The sequence below is a fragment of the Blennius ocellaris genome, assembly GCF_963422515.1.
Source record: "Blennius ocellaris genome assembly, chromosome: 13".
In the NCBI taxonomy this organism is placed as follows: Eukaryota; Metazoa; Chordata; class Actinopteri; order Blenniiformes; family Blenniidae; genus Blennius; species Blennius ocellaris.
The window spans coordinates 2,524,282-2,542,763 of NC_137662.1; the positions used below are offsets into that span (position 1 = coordinate 2,524,282).

General features: G+C 45.6%; 1 protein-coding gene across 2 annotated transcripts in view; it reads left to right on the top strand.

Annotated features, from left to right (window-relative positions):
- The first annotated feature begins 424 nt into the window (after positions 1-424).
- Positions 425-18,482, top strand: part of gfra1a (gdnf family receptor alpha 1a) — a 128,770-nt gene continuing 110,712 nt past the window's right edge. For both annotated transcript variants that reach the window (XM_080507845.1, XM_080507846.1), the window contains exons 1-3: positions 425-500; positions 1,121-1,426; positions 3,321-3,401. In XM_080507845.1, the coding sequence (XP_080363971.1) occupies positions 461-500; positions 1,121-1,426; positions 3,321-3,401 (427 nt within the window). In that variant the 5' untranslated portion in view covers positions 425-460. The remainder of the gene's footprint in view (positions 501-1,120; positions 1,427-3,320; positions 3,402-18,482) is intronic.

The window sequence follows — 18,482 nt, forward strand, 5'->3', positions numbered from 1 at the left end:
GACAAGCGGTGGGACTTCCAGTTGGCTGTGCGCGCTCAGACGCACAGACGCAAAGCATCATCCCGCTGGCTGGAGTTGGAGGACACTCGCTTCCACCGCTGCCTTTCTGCTCCCCACCTTTCTGTCTGCGGCGAGAAGACCACCCGCACGGGGGAAGGGGGACAAACAAAGAAAACACTTGATTTTTTTGTTTTTTTTTTCTTCATTATATGAGGGTCTGGACAGACAGAGAATCGGGATTCGACACTTTTTTTTCTTCTCCCTTTCTCTTTTTTGTTTTGTTTTGTTGGAAGGGGGGGTGGTTGTTAATTCTCGCTGGATTCCAGCAGGATCCGCACTGCTGCGCGGCGTCAATGGATTTTAACACAGTGGAAGTACCCTGGGAAATAAACTACCATTAAGTCGCTCTCAGTACGCTAAAAAATACAAGTTTTGCATTTGCCACATACAGAGGAAAACCATGATCCTCGCAGGATTCTACGTTCTTCTGCCTCTTTTTGGTAAGTTTAACTTGCGATCAGCTGCTTAATTCACATGTGCATGCGATGCTATAGATATGAAGGGGTATATTTAGTAATAGCACGACGAGAGCGGCTGGTTGGAGGCAGCGCTGCACACCGGGAGTGGGATTCGACCGTGCGCAGTCCAAAGTGCTCCAAAAGTCAGTCATTACCTTCCCCCCCCCCCCTTTTTAACAGCAATGAGCGTTTAAAAGTACATTTGACTCAACCTTTATCTGCATGTGTTTGAATAAGCAAGTGTATTTAATTAGTGGTTTCCCACCGGATCCGCTTTTGCGCATTATTCCATGTTTTTTTTGAAGCTTTGGAAGCATAAGAAGCGTAGTGATACGGAGCTTTTGGATGATGGTCTGCGCAAATAATATATCCTCAATTAGCGCAAACTCAGGTTCCGCAGCGAGACCCACGGATCTGTGCGCAAACAACGGATCCATTATTTGCGCAATCGGTGATCGCCCCCCCTTCAAAAAAAAAAATAAAAAAAAATGCTTTACGCACATCCCTGTGACAAGCTTTTGTAGAGTACTTTGAAAATGTTTACTGAAAAGAAGCATGGGAGGATAAAAAAAAGTTTTTGACGGCCGTGCCCGACTTTCCAGATGTGTTGTCGCACGCGGAGGAGAGCGCTCGCGCCACGGCCGCGCGGCTGGACTGCGTGCGGGCCAGCGAGCAGTGTCTGAAGGAGCAGACGTGCAGCACCAAGTACCGCACCATGAGGCAGTGCGTGGCCGGCGGCAAGGAGAGCAACTTCAGCATGGTGGACGGCCTGGAGGCGAAGGACGAGTGCCGGAGCGCCATGGACGCGCTCAAGCAGAGTCCGCTGTACAACTGCCGCTGCAAGCGGGGCATGAAGAAGGAGAAGAACTGCCTGCGCATTTACTGGGGCATCTATCAGACGCTTCAAGGTTGGCAGTGGACTTTTATTGATCTCATTGTGAAGTCAGGTGTCAAAACCGCCCATGTATTTGGTTTTGCTGTTACACATACAAATATAAGGCCTGCGGGCCAAAACCAGCCATCAAGAGCTGTAAGGAAGTATAGATTTTAAAGGTCCCATATTATACAGATTTTGTAACAATTGTACATATTTGTCAGAGGTTCAACACAATTGTATTCAAGGTGCACTGCCTCAAATCCAGCCTTAGTCCTGAATTTCAGCCAGTCTAAAAGACCCTCCAGTGAGCTCTCCTGAGAACAGGCTGTTTCTGTGTCTGTACCTTTAAATGCTAGTGAGACGTCTCTGTAGACGCCTACTCCGTGCTGTTTTCCGGAAGCGTTTGGAAGAAGAAGAATATGGCACACACTCGTAGTTTTACAGGGCAGAGCTCATCTACCTGTGTTAGTCAAAGTGAGTATCCGTGACCAGAGGGAGTGGTTATTCACCTCATGACATCATGAGGGGAAAATCTCGTCAGCTCTGTTTGAGCGCCCATTCACTGAAAAGTGGAACAAGCAAGTGAGTGCAATGACAGACTTTCTTCACTTCTGGGACGTCATACACAGGCTGTGAGGATACATATTACTGTTAGGAAACTATTATAAAGTGGATTTTGCAGAATATGGGACCTTGTCACAACAAAACATTGAGACCCATGCTAAGAGGCCATTAAAGAGAGCCTCAAAGCGACGCTGTCAGTCTGATTTTTTTTTTTTTTGTGGAAAACATTGATGCAGAAACGCTGCAAAGTTATAAATGTTGTTTTCTTTTGACATTTCACTGTAGTTTGGATCATTAAAGTTGGCGTTATGTTGAGATTGCAGCTATTTTTGGAAGTATTTGATCAGATTAAAAAAATAAATAAAATAGGCATTTTCATGACATATACTCCACGTCACAACAAAGAAAAACTTGACAGTTTAAATTTGAAGGTTTTTTTTATGGCACTATTTTACTGATCTGGCCCACTCAAGATGAAATTGGGTGGAACAGCCCCCCCCCCCCCCCCCCCCCCCCCCCCTCCCCTGCACTCGAGCCTCCGACTGTACTCCAGAGTGTTTCCTCGGGTTGCCACACGCCGTCTCAAAGGCCCCCGGGACTTTTTGTTTGGGCTAGACGGCTACATCTAGAGAACACCCTGCAGCTACAGTTAATGTGAAATGGACGTCCCCCATAGGTTTTAATCTGGTGGTGGGGGGGGGGGGGGGGGGGTGAGATGATTACTTGCTGTAGCTCCTCCCCCTGCCCAGAGGAGGTGGCACCATAAAGCCGTTGCCCTCTTTCCCTCTGTGACCCTCCTTTTTTGTTCTCCCTGCCACCACAAACACACAACGTCCACGAAGCAGCAGCCAGTGCTGATCATGCACAATCGCTCCATTTTTATTTAATTTATTTTTTTCTTCTTCATCCAAATCCAAACCCCCGGCTTGGTTCACAGCCATGATCCGACAGAGCCGGGACACTTTTTGACCTCCTAAATCACTTTCCTTGAGGGTAATGGAGCGTGAAGCCCCTCAGCACTCGGCTGCGCCATCTTCAAGTGTTGATCATAGCAGGGGGGAGGAAGAGGGGTGGGGGGAGGAGGGGGGAGGAGGGGGGGGGTGTGTGTTTGGTCTTGAAACTGCATCCAGTGAGTTGACATCCAGTTGCGCAACACAGCTGACCAACCTGCCTAATCAAGCGTGTGGCTTTGTGCCAGCGTGGATATCGACTGACCCGAATAACCCGTGTCACATGCAGGCCAGTGTGCGTGGGGGTGGGGTGGGGGACCACAAACAAAACGGGAGGGGGGGGGGGGGGTTTAAAACACACATCTATTTATTTGCATCTAATATGTGTTTTGTGCCGTCTCCTCGTCACAGGGAATGATTTCTTGGAGGAGTCTCCCTACGAGCCGGTGAACAGCCGTCTGTCGGACATTTTCCGTCTGGCTCCCATCATCGGTAAGAAGAAATCTCCACTTTCTCAACTGTTTTTTTTTTTTTTCCTTTTTCTATTCTTAATCGTTCTGCTGGTCACCTGTCTCGGTCGAGACGCGGTCGAGCTCCAAGCTGTGCATGCCGTATCCGAAGGTTATGTGTGTCAAGTATTCCCTCCTCTCCACAGTCTGTCTGTCTGTCTCTCTCTCTCTCTCTCTCCCTCCCCTGTTCTCACCCTGGGTTCCACTGCATGGCTGGAAGTGACCTTGCACGGGGAGCTATAGTTCTGAGTCTCGTCAAGCAGTGAAGAAAGGCTGGTTCTGTGAAGCCACTTGTTGAGAGGCTCCGAGTAACGCGGGAGAGCATGACCAGCACTTTTCTCTTCCAGAGAGAGAGAGAGAGAGTGTGTGTGTGTGTGTGTGTGTGTGTGTGTGTGTGTGTGTGGGGGGGGATTGGTCAGTCCCGCCTCTAGATGGCGATGTTATTCCCTTCTTCACAGCCTCACCAAGGTTCTGCACGGTCACACAGCTGAGGTTGTTGTGGGTATTAAGAGTGAAAAGAAGGGGATCTGATGCATGTATGAGGCGCGCTGGTACATTTTCATTATTGCACTGCAGGTGATGAGAGCTGTGTCCAATCGAACGGGCAGACTCTGCCTCCACGCCTCCACAGAATGAGGCCTGATATTTTGACCCCTTTTGATTAAGAGGTTTTTTTTTGTTTGTTTACATTTCCTCTGTCGTTTTTAATCTCACAATGCGCTGATTTGCAGGAACGGTGAGATCATAATGTGGGTGGTGAGAAACAGAAAAACAAGCTCTTGGACTCGGTACAGACTTCATGACGGAGCCAGGTTTTTTTTTTTTTTTTTTTTTTTGTTCTTTATTGACTCGACATAGAAGCAGGTGTACCTTGAAAGAGGGAAACCGATAGCATGGCCTCCTTTTTTTCTGTTAATGCTCTCGCCAGGCCAGGCAGGGACATCGGAGCGGAGCTCTGCAGCATCATAGTTCACAAAGCGAGGCAGGTGCCGCTTCCTGACAGTCAGAGTTGTGTGTTCCAGATAGATTTATGGTGAATTTCCTGTAGTGGTGGCAGCCCCTCCATACTCCGTGTCCAAATGCCTCTTTGCAGTGATGGATGACTCAGATTTTTTTTTTTTTCCCTCCTCAAATGTAAGATGTTGGTGTTTTTCTTTTCCTTCTTCCCCAGAACAACTTTGTAAGAAGCCTGTCTGACGGCCCGTTTACATGGGAACGATTTCAAGTCGCGTTTTGTGTGCCGGAGCTCGGAGCCACTGAAAACGCTCCTTTTTTTAAAACCAAAATGAAGGTTTTTTTTGGAAACCGCTCGGGCTCCATCTTCATGTAAACCGTCAAAAAAACAAATCTTTCAGGAAATGTTCTGGCTCCACGCTGAACCAATAATGACGGTCATTTTCATTTGATAGAGGATTTCCTGTCCCTGAGGGCCGGTCAAGCAGAGGCAGAGGGACACTATGGCTTTGTGATGCCAATGTCTGCTTTGAACTGGGCACGACTAATGAAAATCATTAGTTGACTAGTAGACTTGGGAACTACGTACATGGCAGTGTTTGCGATGCCAGACATCTATTAAAAGCCCTTAAATGAAGTCATGGCTGGCTGTGGAGGAGCGCTGGACTTTGTTGGTTCCTACTTGATCATTCTCTACCGGGGGTGCGGCAATCTGGGTGCAAGGGCACCCTGTCTGTCTTTGTGTTAACTGTAGGAACGTACATGACCTGAATAGTTATTAGACACACACGATACCACGCTCTTTAGACCCAGAGTCCAGGACGACAGCAAAGCACTCAGTTTTATCAAAATATATTAAGCAATTCAGAAGGAGTTCATGTATCATAATGACTGAATCGTCTCTTTTCCTGACCCATCGGTTGGGAACTACCAAACTAATCAAATAGTTTTTTTTGCAGATGCCTCTTTATGGTCATTGACAGCTCTGAGTGTCTTTTTCTTTGGCCGACGCCGGATGAATCTGGGGTCCGTCATTAAACCGCTGTTCTGGAGAGCGTTCTCTCAGTGTAATGGTGATGAGTGCGGAAAAGACAGAGCGGGAGGACGACGCAGAGGGGGATAAATCTGGTAAGGAGGGTTTGTGTCTGACCATTAGAGGAGAATCACCGAGCGGGAGAGAGCGATGCAGGGAGGAGACAGAGGAGCTGGAGCCAGGGGTTAATCTGTGAATAGGAGGATGAGGCTGAGAGCACAAGAGAGCACAGAAACAGAAAGGAGCAGATTGCTCTGCCTTTTTGGCTTTTCGGGAGGAAATTAAAAAGCGAGGTGACAGAAGAAGGATGGAGGCAGAGATGATTAGAGCTTGTTCTTTTGATGGCTCAGATGTGCACCGAGGTTTGAGGTCCACGCTGCAGCGGAACGGACTCGATATCCACAAAACTTCCAGAAAAAATGCAAACTTAAAAAAAAAAAAAAAAAAAAAAGAAGAAGACTATTATGAAAAGTCCTCTTTGGGGATTCTCACTTATACTTCATGGAAGTTTAGGTTTTAATCTGCAAAGAACTTTATGTCAGAGTGCAGCGAAATACTCAAGGTATTTCTCTTTGTGTTTCTGAATTGTCCGTTTTGTTGGTCTCTTGCTTCATCCACACATTTCTACTCAACAAGAGATGTCACTAGTATTATCACACCCAGTCGTTTGTTTCGTGAAAATTAGCGACGTACTGATACCAGCATCGGGTCCGAAACCCCACGGAGTAATTGGAGAAAGATCCCAGATATAACCTGACGAGTATTATGTAACGTCATGTGTCAGCAGAGAGACAAGCCCGATGTCACTCACTGGTTTAACTGCTAAAGAGTTTCGGAGCACACACACCAGCGATGCTACATGCTAAAGAGTTTCGGAGCACACACACCAGCGATGCTACATGCTACATGCTAAAGAGTTTTGGAGCACACACACCAGCGATGCTACATGCTACATGCTAAAGAGTTTCGGAGGACACACACCAGCGATGCTACATGCTACATGCTAAAGAGTTTTGTAGCTCACACACCAGCGATGCTACATGCTAAAGAGTTTCAGGGCTCACACACCAGCAATGCTACATGCTAAAGAGTTTCAGGGCTCACACACCAGCAATGCTACATGCTACATGCTAAAGAGTTTCGGAGCACACACACCAGCGATGCTACTTGCTGCATGCTAAAGAGTTTCAGAGCACACATACCAGCGATGCTACATGCTAAAGAGTTTCAAGGCTCACACACCAGCGATGCTACATGCTACATGCTAAAGAGTTTCGGAACACACACACCAGTAATGCTACATGCTACATGCTAAAGAGTTTTGGGGATCACACACCAGCATTGTTGAATGCTAAACATGATTAAAGTGTGACTGATTAACAGCGAGCTCGGTTCCTTGATCCCTTGGTCCCTCAGTCCCGGTCCCTCAGTCCCGGTCCCTCAGTCCCGGTCCCTCGGTCTACAGTTTGCCGTACGTAGATAGATGCTATGCGCTTTGTAGATTGAGATGCTGTTGGCCTTTGCTTGTCGTTTGTGTATAGAGTATAAATTAGGCTTTGTGGCATTTAGTAAGTACTTGTGTTGGTGCTCAGTATTGGCAAGTAGCTAAAGATGACTACTAGTACTTCTTTAAAAAAGTGGCATTGGTGAAGGAGACAGATTTAATAAGCTTATGATTCTTCCTATTCTTTTTCAAATATGCAAATTTTCAATTTTCATTGTATTCATGTCATTATTTAGTTTCATTTATTATGTTGGAAATAAAATAAAACAAACAAACAAATGATCCCCAAAGATAATCGTTAAACTTTGTGAGTAAAGCGGCTTAATTTTAGCTCTCAGATTCTGGTCAATGATTCGTGGTGTTCCTCCTTTTCCTGGAGACTCACTAAACATGTTTTATGTTGGCTACAGTGAGGCGGTACGACTCTGCGATCCCCGGCTGGGGGAACAATAGGCGGCCGTGGTGATCCTGTAAATCCATAATCGACCCTGCATCTCTGAGAGGAGCCACTAATCTCCAGCGACACCCATACATACAGTGTACAGATGCACTTCATCACACGCTGCAGCGCCTCACGGCCACCTGTTCTCTGTCACCACAGACGTCACTTTCATTTCGTCACAACAAGGTGTAGCGCGGGGGTGTCAGACATGAGGCCCCGGGGCCAAAACCGGCACGCAAGAGACTCCCAATCCGGCCAAACCACCAAGCAAATTGTAAAAAATTCAAAGAAAATATTGATTTTGTTTTATTTCGACCGAAGCTGAGACATCAATGCTGCTGCTGTGAAAGCTAGTCAACCAGCATTGTAAAAACATGCAGAATCCAACCGCCATAGGAGAAGTTTTTTTTTTTGGACATTTCACTGTTTTTCAAAAAAATTATAATTGGCTTTATGTAGAGATTGTTGGGATTTCTGTTCATAACTGTGTGGATTTGTCAAAATATAGACATTTTCATCACATATACTTTACGTCACCACAAAGTTTGAATCTAGTATGGCAATATGTTATTGGTCTGGCCCACAAGAGATGAAATAGTGATGCATGTGGCCCCTAAACTAAAATATGTGACAGCACTGTTGTAATATATGTTAGTTACAGAATCAAGCCAAAGTAAATCCAACTTTCAATAAAGACTCATCAACCCTTTAAGTTTTGTTTTCTCTCATTTCCAGCGTTTTAAAAAAGGAACGTTTTCAGTGTCTCTGAACACCTAAAATGCAACACTTTTGCATTTTCACTTGAAAATGTGTAAACAAGGCCAAAGAGCTCTTAAAAAAAAAACAACAATTTCAAATAATTCTGCATGTCATCCCGCCATTGTCCTTATCTCTTCATACCATAATTAAATCCGGCTCTTGTCCCCTGTAAAGCCTTAGGAGGGGCTGTTGTGGGGGATTGTTCACAGTTACAGTGATTAAAATCCATTATTTTCCGTGGGTCTATTCCTGATAATTTTCATAAAAGTCATGCTTGTTATATCAACATGTGAATCTGTGACGCACTTCAAATGTTAAATTACCATAGTGACAAGTCAGTGATCATACAGTTTTAATCCAAAACACACATTGTAGCTATAATATGTGCACACGTGCAGATGAGGCGCAGCAGCGCTGGCAGGTTAATTCAGCTAATTATTTTCAGATCCTGTCCTGAGGCACAGTGTGTTCACCCTGTGGGAGTGAGTGAGTCATAGTCAGGAGCGAGCAATGCGAAGAAAAAAATGAGCAATTGCTGTTCGAGTGGAGCCGCTGCGTTGCAATAGTTCATCTCACATCTATTAGCTGTGTGGTTTTACCCAGGCCATGTGGGCACTGCCACCAATGTATTGGTTTGACATCGTTGTAGGTTATCAATGATGGATTATTTTGCTAAAATGGGGGGGTGGCAGGTTTGCTTATGATATAATCAAGTATCAAACTGATTTCCTCTCCATGGATTCATGAATTATATATTTTCTGTAATTCTATACATTTATGCGTTCAGCCAGTCGCGTGTCAGTGGACTTCTATTCATTTCTAAACGGAGAATTGTAGAGTTTTCGAGCCAAAGACCACAGATCCTCGAGTCAAACTGGAGTTTGAACTATTCTTACAGGTGAAACAGCTTCAGAAACAATAAAGACATAAACAGTGACTATAAACGTTAACAATGGAATGTACATAGACATTTTAGTGGACAGACGACCAAGTTGGTGACTGTCAAAATAATACTAGCAAGTCCCAGGAGGTTATAGACTGAGAGTCATGACACTGGAGGAAAACTTTGTTCTTATTGTCTCTACTGAGCATGTGCAGAGGAACTATTTGCTGTGGTGCCCAGCAGCAGCATTTTGAAAGAGTTGCAATTTCAATGCCGTTGTTAATGCAACAAAAAAAAAAAAAAAAAATCATTTTCACTTGAAAATGTTGCTGCGTGACTGCAACCTCCTGCTACAGGTTCTGCACGGGTGTATTGTTTCTGTCATCAAAGTGTGTGTGGTTAGAAAGTCATGTGCATCATTTCCCCCCCTTCATTTTTTTAATAGAAGCCGCTGATTTCTTTCCTCATTTCGACATCCCCCTCGTTCAATCCACTCACCCTTCTCTTCCTCTGTATTTCTGTTCTGTTCATGACGTCTCCATCAGTGTATTCGTTCAGCTTTACAAAAAGCACACGTATGTTCATGTATTCAGCGTACAATACGTGTTCATGCCTGACCTTTCTTGGAGACCTGGTGAGACTCCAGCTTTGTAAATAGGCAAGCAGAAAGGCAGACATCGCAGCGGGCGGAAAAACAGTAATTTCCCATCACACGGCGGGAGTTGGTACACACTCAGAGGCTTCGATGAAACGCCTGCCTTTTCCTTGACCGGCCGCGTACGACTCGGTGATCCATGCAGGAAGGTGCGGCGCAGAAACGGAGAGCGTTATTGAGATTCAAGTGGACTCCAAATTACTGCCACGCCATTTGGCCCCAAGGTGCTCGAAAAATCAAAGAAACAGACGAATGTGCGGCCTGGGTAGTTTTGTATTACGATATTCATGAACTCCTCGCTGTTCCAGGTGCCCTTCAAGCCCCCTCATGAAAGAAAGCACTTTCTTTCTGTCGCGGCGTCTCCTACATCATCTCGTCAAAATGTCTGAAGTAAACCTCTGTGTGGATGCCGGCAAGGTATTGTTTTACATAAATCAGCATTCATTAAGGAGGCAGAATGGTTAAAAAGCGGAACATGAAATAGACGCCAAACAACAAAAAGGAGACGGCAACCAAAACAATACACGAGTGCAATCTTGAGAAAAGTGGCGACTGCAGCAGTTTTTCCCCCTGGAGGACTTTCCCATCATGCAGACGTGTTGACTAAATGCCACGATGAGGCGTGTTCCCAACGTTTCTCCTGCTCTAATGCTCCTCATTGTCATGGGCGGCTCATTATCACGCTTTCTGCAGAGCTTTGTGGCGACACGTTCAGTGGATTCACGTGTTGGAGGATAGAGACATTAAGAACACGTCGGGGAGTGGTACAAAGTACCAGCGTGACCAAAATACCTTCACAGGGGAGCGACCGCTAAGACGTAACGGCTGTGAAGAAAGACACAAACACAAACAATCACAACAAAAGTGGATCCAAATGTCATTTTTCTTTTTTTTTTTCCTTTTTGGTGCATTTTATGTACTCCATCCATCCATCCATCCATCCATCCATCCATCCATTGAGACGTTGAGACAGTCACACAAATTAAAGCTCCACTTATACGACAAAGTCTCAAATGAAAACACATCGTTTTTAATGATTTCCTTCCAGAAATGTTTCTCATTTGCAAGACAACATTTTGAAAACCATGTCCGATAACACGGAAAACGGCAGAAACGCTGGAAACGATGTAGTTAGCATGCCAGGCCACGAGTTGATACCGTTGTTTTTGTAAGGAAGCCACACACACATGCCAGCAGGGAACAATACGCTATAAACATTAACACTGGCGAGTACACGGACATTCGTATGGACGTATGATGAAGTGGGATCGTTGTTATCGGTGACTCTCAACTATAAAACTACCAGGAGAATATGTACTGAGAGTCGTGACACGATGGAGTAAACGTTTGATTCTCCAGGTTACTGAGGACGTGACGAAGATCTCGTCACTGTGATGGTGGGGCACAAGCGGTAAAGTTGCGTTCCTCTCTCCCGTTTCCATAGAAACAGTCAAATCATTTTCCAAAAAGTTCCAACTTGGGAGCCATTTTCAAAAAGTTTACTTTTCAGTGACACTCAGCACCGTTGCCGTGGAAACAGTCCCAAAACGCAACACTTTTTTCTTTTACGTTTTCACTTGAAATCCCCGACAGCCGATTCAAAGTCAGCAAATGACTCTCAAGCCACATTTTTATCCCAAGAAACCCAAATAAATGTACAAAAAAAATAAAAAAATAAAACCCCAGACAGAGTCTGGGATTTCTTCCTGTGAGACAGGATTTGTAAATACGACACAACCTCATGATTCCATCCACAGATGCATTATTTTCAGTGTGAAGCCGGTCAGATGTCTTCTTCGGCCAATCACACCTGCGAACGTCTCACAAAGTGATTTACCGGCTCCATTGGTGAAGCTGTGAATTTCCATAGAAATCCCGGAATGCGTTTTGTGGCTCCTCAGGAGTGAATGTGTTCTTTGTTGATAGAGATCTGACTCCGTGGTTGTGACATCAGGTAAACACCGGCGCCGGGGCTCAATGACGCGGCGTCAGGGTTTGAAAACGGATAAGAACATCCCGGATTCCAGGAGGCGCAAGCTATGAATAAAGATGAGTTTATAGAGCTATCAGTTCCCTCCCCAACACACTGACCTTTTACAGTTGTTTGTCAGGAACTGAAGCGATAATGCAGCGTTCGGGACGGCGGCACTTATCTTAAACTCTTTGTACTTCGCAACTTCGAAGTAAACACAACAGTTTATTTATTTATTTATTTAGTTTTTTAAAGCAATTACAGAGCAGCCGCACAGAATTAAAGAGGAAGCAAACTTCTAAACTCGGCCTCCGTGTCCTGGGATGTCAAGGGCACCAGGAGGAGTTGCTGAAATCCAGCCATGGAGTTGCCGCGGTTTATCTCCAACCTGTGCATGCTCCAGATTTTCCACCGGCATTTTGGGCAGCAGTCAGAAACCGCATTCCCCGCCTCGTAATGAATTTATTCCCCCGCCGTCGCGTATTGATGTCTGCTTGACTTAAACTCCCTCCTTAAGCTCCGTCCTCTCCCATTTGGCTCCCCGTGTCTCACCCACTCACCGCTCATAAGCCCCGATACACCAAAGCTCAATATTGTGTCTCTTCCACGCGTCAAGACTTCAAACGCGTCTTCGTGTCCTCCCTCCCTCCCCCCCTCCCCTCCCTCCCCCCCTCCCCTCCCCTCCCCTCCCCCCCCCTCCCACGGCCGAGGCATGGCAGCGGCGGCGTCCGCACATGTGTGTGTCGCGAGTGTGAAAACATCTGTAAGTGCGTGGCCCGCCTGTCAAAAGCCGCGGCGGCGCTTCAAATCCCCCGGTGCTGACATGCCGGGCTGAGAGGCTGTCAGCACCACTCAACCACTGGCTGCAGAGGAACTCACTCTCATTATGAGCTGCCAATGTTTGGAGATAAGAGTGTCTGCCGCTATCTCCCTCCTGCCCCGCTCGGGTGTGTGTGTGTGTGTGTGTGCGAGCGGAGGATGGAGTCGGGGAGGGAATGCAGAGGAGTTACGGAGGTAGAAGTATAATTTATTGTGCTGTATCTTTTGGAGAGAGGGAGTGGGAGAGTGTCCTGCCTCTCCTCTGAACTTTGTTTTGTATTTGTTGGTTGACTGAGCACAGTTTGCTCTTTTTTTTTCTTCTTGGTTTCCCCGTGCCATTCCCTGCTTCACGTCGGTTCATTCCAATGCATTTGTGGCAGGGAGTTGCTTCTGGACAGAAACAGTGTTGAGGCGCCATCTTACAGATCGGCTGTTACACACTCAGGTTCCTTTGAAGGAGAGTGACTGTACCAATGATTGGACCTCACTGTCACGGCAACACTTTTATTATAGCATTTGTTGTAATTGCTTGAATACCATTAGGCTTGTTGATTAGTATATTTAATGTACAAAATATGCGATTGCCACGTGAAGAAGAAGACTTTCATTCGTTGCGGCAGTGCTACTCAGAGTGCTACTGTTTGGAAAACGGCTCCCAACCTGGACATCTTTGACAATGCTTGGCCTCTGTCTCCATGGCAATGGCAGAAACACATATGCACCGTCACTGTCCTGTAGTGACGAGTCGTTCTGCACATGCTCAGTCGAGACAATAAGAGCAACGTTTCCTCCAGAGGGTCTGGGCTCGTCTGGGACTTGGTCATTTTATAGTTGACAGTAGTATTGTTCTCTGCTACGCGTCTGGTTTCTTTACAACAACAAACAACAGCACCCCCTAGTGGCCCCACATGAGAACGACAGCATTTTAAAAATGTTGCCGTGCAAACACGAAACTTTTCTCAAAGAAATGAAGGGTTTTCACCTGAGTGTAAGCCAACGCAACACTCTTTCTCTTTCTCTAAAGTTCAGTTTACAGCTGGACGAGTACATTATTACTCCTGAACAAATCTTTTTTTTCATAACAGAACGGGCTGCAATTTGAAAGACTTTTTAATTAACAGTATAAATTGATCCATTTAGTTGTGTGTTTCTATTAAGGGATGAGCGTGTCATTTGATGAAGCCATGACTGCTGGTTTATTTTTCTGCGTTGCAGTCATCCACTCCTGACCTCGGCGGAGCCGCGAGCCTCGTTTCACAGGAAACTACTCCATGTTCACTTTGTGAGTCAAGTTCCCCAGAGCGGATTTCATTCAAGGAGCTCTTTCCTTTCATCTGCACATCAGTCACCGGCTCGTGGAAATTATGCTCCCGAACTCTTTCCCTCAATTATGTTGAAAAGTGGCGGTGTTACACAATGAAATATGTTCACAACAGGTTTGTGACAGATGGTAATGCTACACCTCTGAATTGTGTTCCGAGTCACAGTTTCATTTGGTCATGAGCCAATCTGCAAAGGATAAGGCCTCGTTTACGCAACGATTTTAAGTGGAAACGGTAAACTGTACTTGCCTTTTTGAGCGTCCGTTTACACGACAACAACGGTCGCAGAAAATGCATCTTTTGCTTTTTGAAATTGGCTTCCAAGGTGAATCTTTTTTAAAACTGCAGCTGTTTGTTAACGGGCTACTTTTCTGAAATGCTGCTGCTATGCTTGCACATCACATGGACAATAAGAGCAATGTTTCCTCAGAATGTCATAACTCAGTCCATATTCTCCTGCACTTGGTAGTTTTATTTTGACAGTCACTGTAGCTTGGTCGTCTGTCCAAACAAACGTCTTTGTACTCACTGTCAATGTTTATAGTGTATTGTTCTCTGCTGCATGTGTGTGGGGTTTCATTAACCGAACAAGCAACAGCAGCAACTTGCGACCTGACATGTTAACTACATTGTGTTAAACGCCAAACTTTTCTGAAACGAAAATGCAAAAATCGATACGTTTTCACATGAAATGTTGTCGTGTAAACGTTGGCTATAGGATCATGTGAACACAATAGTTACATTTAAAGGAAAGAAATATTTTATTTGTTAAGGTGTTCCTGGCAATTTACTTTCATTTACTGACAACGAACAGAGCTGGCTGAGAAGGTTATGTTTTTGTCTGCGCGTATTTATTTATTAATTTTTTGATATATATGTATGTATGTATGAATTTTACCAACTTTTTGAAAACATTACTCACTCAAATTGCATGAACTTTCCAGGGATGATTTTTCATCATCCAAGCACGAATCTATTAGATTTTGGGGTGTTCACGGCTAAACGTTTCCTAGCAAATCCCCAGAAACTGTGAAAAAAAATGTCCCATACAATGGAGATAAGAGAAACACCTCATGAATGAGACCAGCGTCTGTTGCCATGGAGATGCTCCTGCTCACTGTTTCATACATGGTGCTATCTGACCTAGTTAGTTAGCATTTATATGAGCTATCATGCTAGCGATGCTAACTCGGTTCCACAAAAAACAAAATGTAGCATTAGCAAAGGTCTGCGCTCTACCGAGTGTAGCTCTAGTCTTCTTTCACCGGGGCGAAGACTTCTGAAAAACATTGTTTGCAGTGGAAATGTCTGATCAACGCCTGTCTTGGAAAGGCCAACAAGCCCCGGGCGAACCATTGGCTTGATAGCGCGCCACTAGTATCGTACTTCCTGTGTTGTAGTCCAAGTGCCGAAGACCCTGAAAGAGTCCGACCGAGACTAACGACGTAACAGAGCACCTCTCTCTCCACTTCCATTCGCTTTCGCTTGGTGTCTCTATCCTCCCCCACCATTTCCCCCCCGCAGTGCTCACATCCAGCAAGTCCTCATTTTACCCTCTGGAATTTGTTTGCATTACATACAGAGAGGCACCCCGTCCCCCTGTGAAGTACTTTGTTCTGTTAAAGACTCCCAAATCCACTGCTGACATCACCGTCCCCGCGCCGTGAAGCCTAATCAATACGCCACTGTGTTAGATTGGAAACTCGAGGCTGTGTCTACAAGAATCTATCGATTGCTCTCTTTTTTCCTCCTCCGTTGCCCTGCTTGGTTTTTGCCCGCGCTCTTCCGTTCAGGCCCAGATCAACGGCTTTATCCTCCAGCGAGCTCCGAGGTGTCCAGTTCCCCGTTCTGGGCAAAAGGAGCTCGGCCTGCAAGGGGATTCGGGTTTTCACTGACCTTGTCTCTTCTCTCTACAGTCTTCTTTTAGCTTATTCTTTTGCATAAGGCGTGCAAACATTGTGTACGTGCATGTTCAGTTAAATATAGATGCATCCTTGAAAGATTTTGGCAGAAGGAAAGAAAGGCGAGATTTGAGGAAAATCCCTCCACGTCGCGCAGGAGGGATAATTCGGATTCCGCGGTGGAGCTGTCAACTTGCATTGAAACCAAAGGAAAAGAAACAACAAAACCTTGTTTAGATTAAACACAAATCCCGAAGGCGAGGTCAAGAGAACGCCGCTGTGTTCCGCCTCCCACCGAACGTAGGTGTCTTTATTTGTGCGCGTTCCCGTTCTAACCCCCATCCTTTCAGATTCCCTCCTCCCGCCGTCAGCCGGCCGCCTAATTCACCACGCGGCCTTCAGAGACGAGCGCTTCCAGCTGCGGGGCCGTTGGCGGGATAATTCTAACAGCAGCCGTGTCTTCAGGTTGCCAATCCAATCGCTGGCAGTCGCACCGCGGGCCAAGAAAATCATTTAGTTAAAAGTGACCAGATTTGCGTCCCTCTGAGAGGCCGTTGATTGGACGTGAAGTGGAGGGGGTGATTCATCATAGTTAATAAACGCGGCTGACAGCTCGAAGCCAGCGGGGGGGGCGGCATGTGCCAGGTCTGCCTCCCCGCTGCTGCTTTATGCTGCATGCAAATATGGACAATTAACTTTTCACATACGCGGCTGTAGACAACCTACGCAGGCAGTTATGAAGCGGTGTGAGCGCGGGAGCGGGAGCAGGGGGGTGTGAGGGCGGGACCCGGAGCAGCGCCGTGCAGCTCGGAGCCGCGCAAAGACGCAAACAACAGACATTGTGTGGCGCGTCGGGAGCAGGCGTTGCTTGCAGGAAGTGGAGTTTAGCTAATTTGCTTATTTTCCTTGAGAGTATCGGCATCTTCGGGCACATTTGCCAAATTTGTCGTTTTCAAAACTATCTGTGTTTCCATTGTTGCAGTGGCTGTATTTCAACATTCATACGCGTCGAGACTGACTTGGAATCAGTTAAGCCAAGCAAATTGGAAAATGATCACATTAAAGTTGTTTCTCGACACATTGTAGGTGATGGAAAACATGAAATTATGTGATAAAGAGCAACTTTACTTACATAATGTAAAACATGCTCATTTAAACTTGTTCCACTCTCGATCTCAGCTGCAGATTAAACTCGTTTTCCTCTCCTGTTTTATTTCACAGGTAGAAAATGCAAACCCTCAAGGTCTGAAGTGCTGTTCTTGTAAAGCTGTTCTTGTAGTACTGTTCTTGTTAGAGCTGTTCTTGTTGTACTGTTTTTGTAGAGCTGTTCTTGTAGAGCTGTTCTTGTAGTACTGTTCTTGTAGAGCTGTTTTTGTAGTACTGTTCTTGTAGAGCTGTTTTTGTAGAGCTGTTCTTGTAGAGCTGTTCTTGTAGAGCTGTTCTTCTAGAGCTGTTCTGACCATCCCTGTTCAGCCAGTAGTTGAAGATTGAGTCAGACCATAAAGGAATAGCAGGAAACTTTAGTAGAATATGATTATATGCACTGATTTTATAATGTATTCAAATATAATAAACACTTCATAGAGACTTGAACATTTTAAAGAAAAAAGTCTTAACAAAAGTGATTGGTAAAAATGATCTAATACTTATTTCTTAACAAACTGAGAACCTTTTTACACGACATTTTCAAGTGAAAAAGGAAAACTTTTGATGTGTTGTGAGCGTCCGTATCGGTGCTTGGAGCTTTTTCAAAACGCTCCGACTCTCCGTGAAAACGAGTGGAAAACACAACTTTTCTGAAATGTTACTATTGTGCATGTGCGTCATACCTGTAGTAACTAGTTCTTCTGCACATGCTCAGTAGAGACAATCAGAACAATGTTTTCTCCGTGGTGTCATGACTCCCCGTCCTTATTCCCCTGGGACTTGGTACTTTTATTTTGACAGTCACCGTAATAACAATCTAACTTGGTCGTCTGTCCACGAGAACGTCTGTGCGCTTCTATTGTTAATGTTTAGATTGGATATTTCAAAAAAATTACCAACAGTGCCAGCGAGTGGCCAAACACGCTAACTGCATCGTTTACAGCCTTTCTTTTGTTTCCATGTTTCCACGACAACATTTTCAAATTGTTGCCATGAAAAGGTGAAATAAAACACACTGAAATGATGCAAAGGGTGAAGGGAAAAGCTTCACTTCTCGAGCATTGGCAGCTGCCTGTGCACGTGGAGGACTCTCCAGCTCTTACGAGAGTCGGACCGATCTCGGCCCAGATGTTTCAGAGTCGCTGTTTGCAGCTTCAAATCCTTTCCTCAGCCGGGTGCGATTTATTGAATCCGAATGCATTTAAAGTCTCCTGTAATTCAACACTGAGAAAAATATTGTGGAAACACAAGTGTGGCGAGTTAATAATGATGTGCTATAATCACATTGCTCTCCGTCCGGCCGGCTGGAGGCATGACTGACCGCTAGCAGGTGCGCCAAAGCCGCGGCCTTGCGCTAAGCCGCCGCTCTAAGCCCTCAGCCGCACACAGTCAACTCGCTGGATTAACTCGCCTCGGCTCCGGCCGTCGTGGGCTTTCACTTGTGCCGTTGTGTCTTAATAGAATTTCATACTGGACTAAAAAAAGCGAACCGGGCTGCACCGAGCTTCACCGTTTCAATCTTTTACAGGAGTGGGTTTGTGAACTCCTCTCCGGAGTTGGAACCGCACATAAAAAAAGCCTGGTGTTCAGGCAGTTGTAGTTGACCTCTGCTGTTTAAATCTGGAGGAGACCGCTTCCCCTTCCACAGTCCAGCAGGGAACCGTTGCAGAAGCA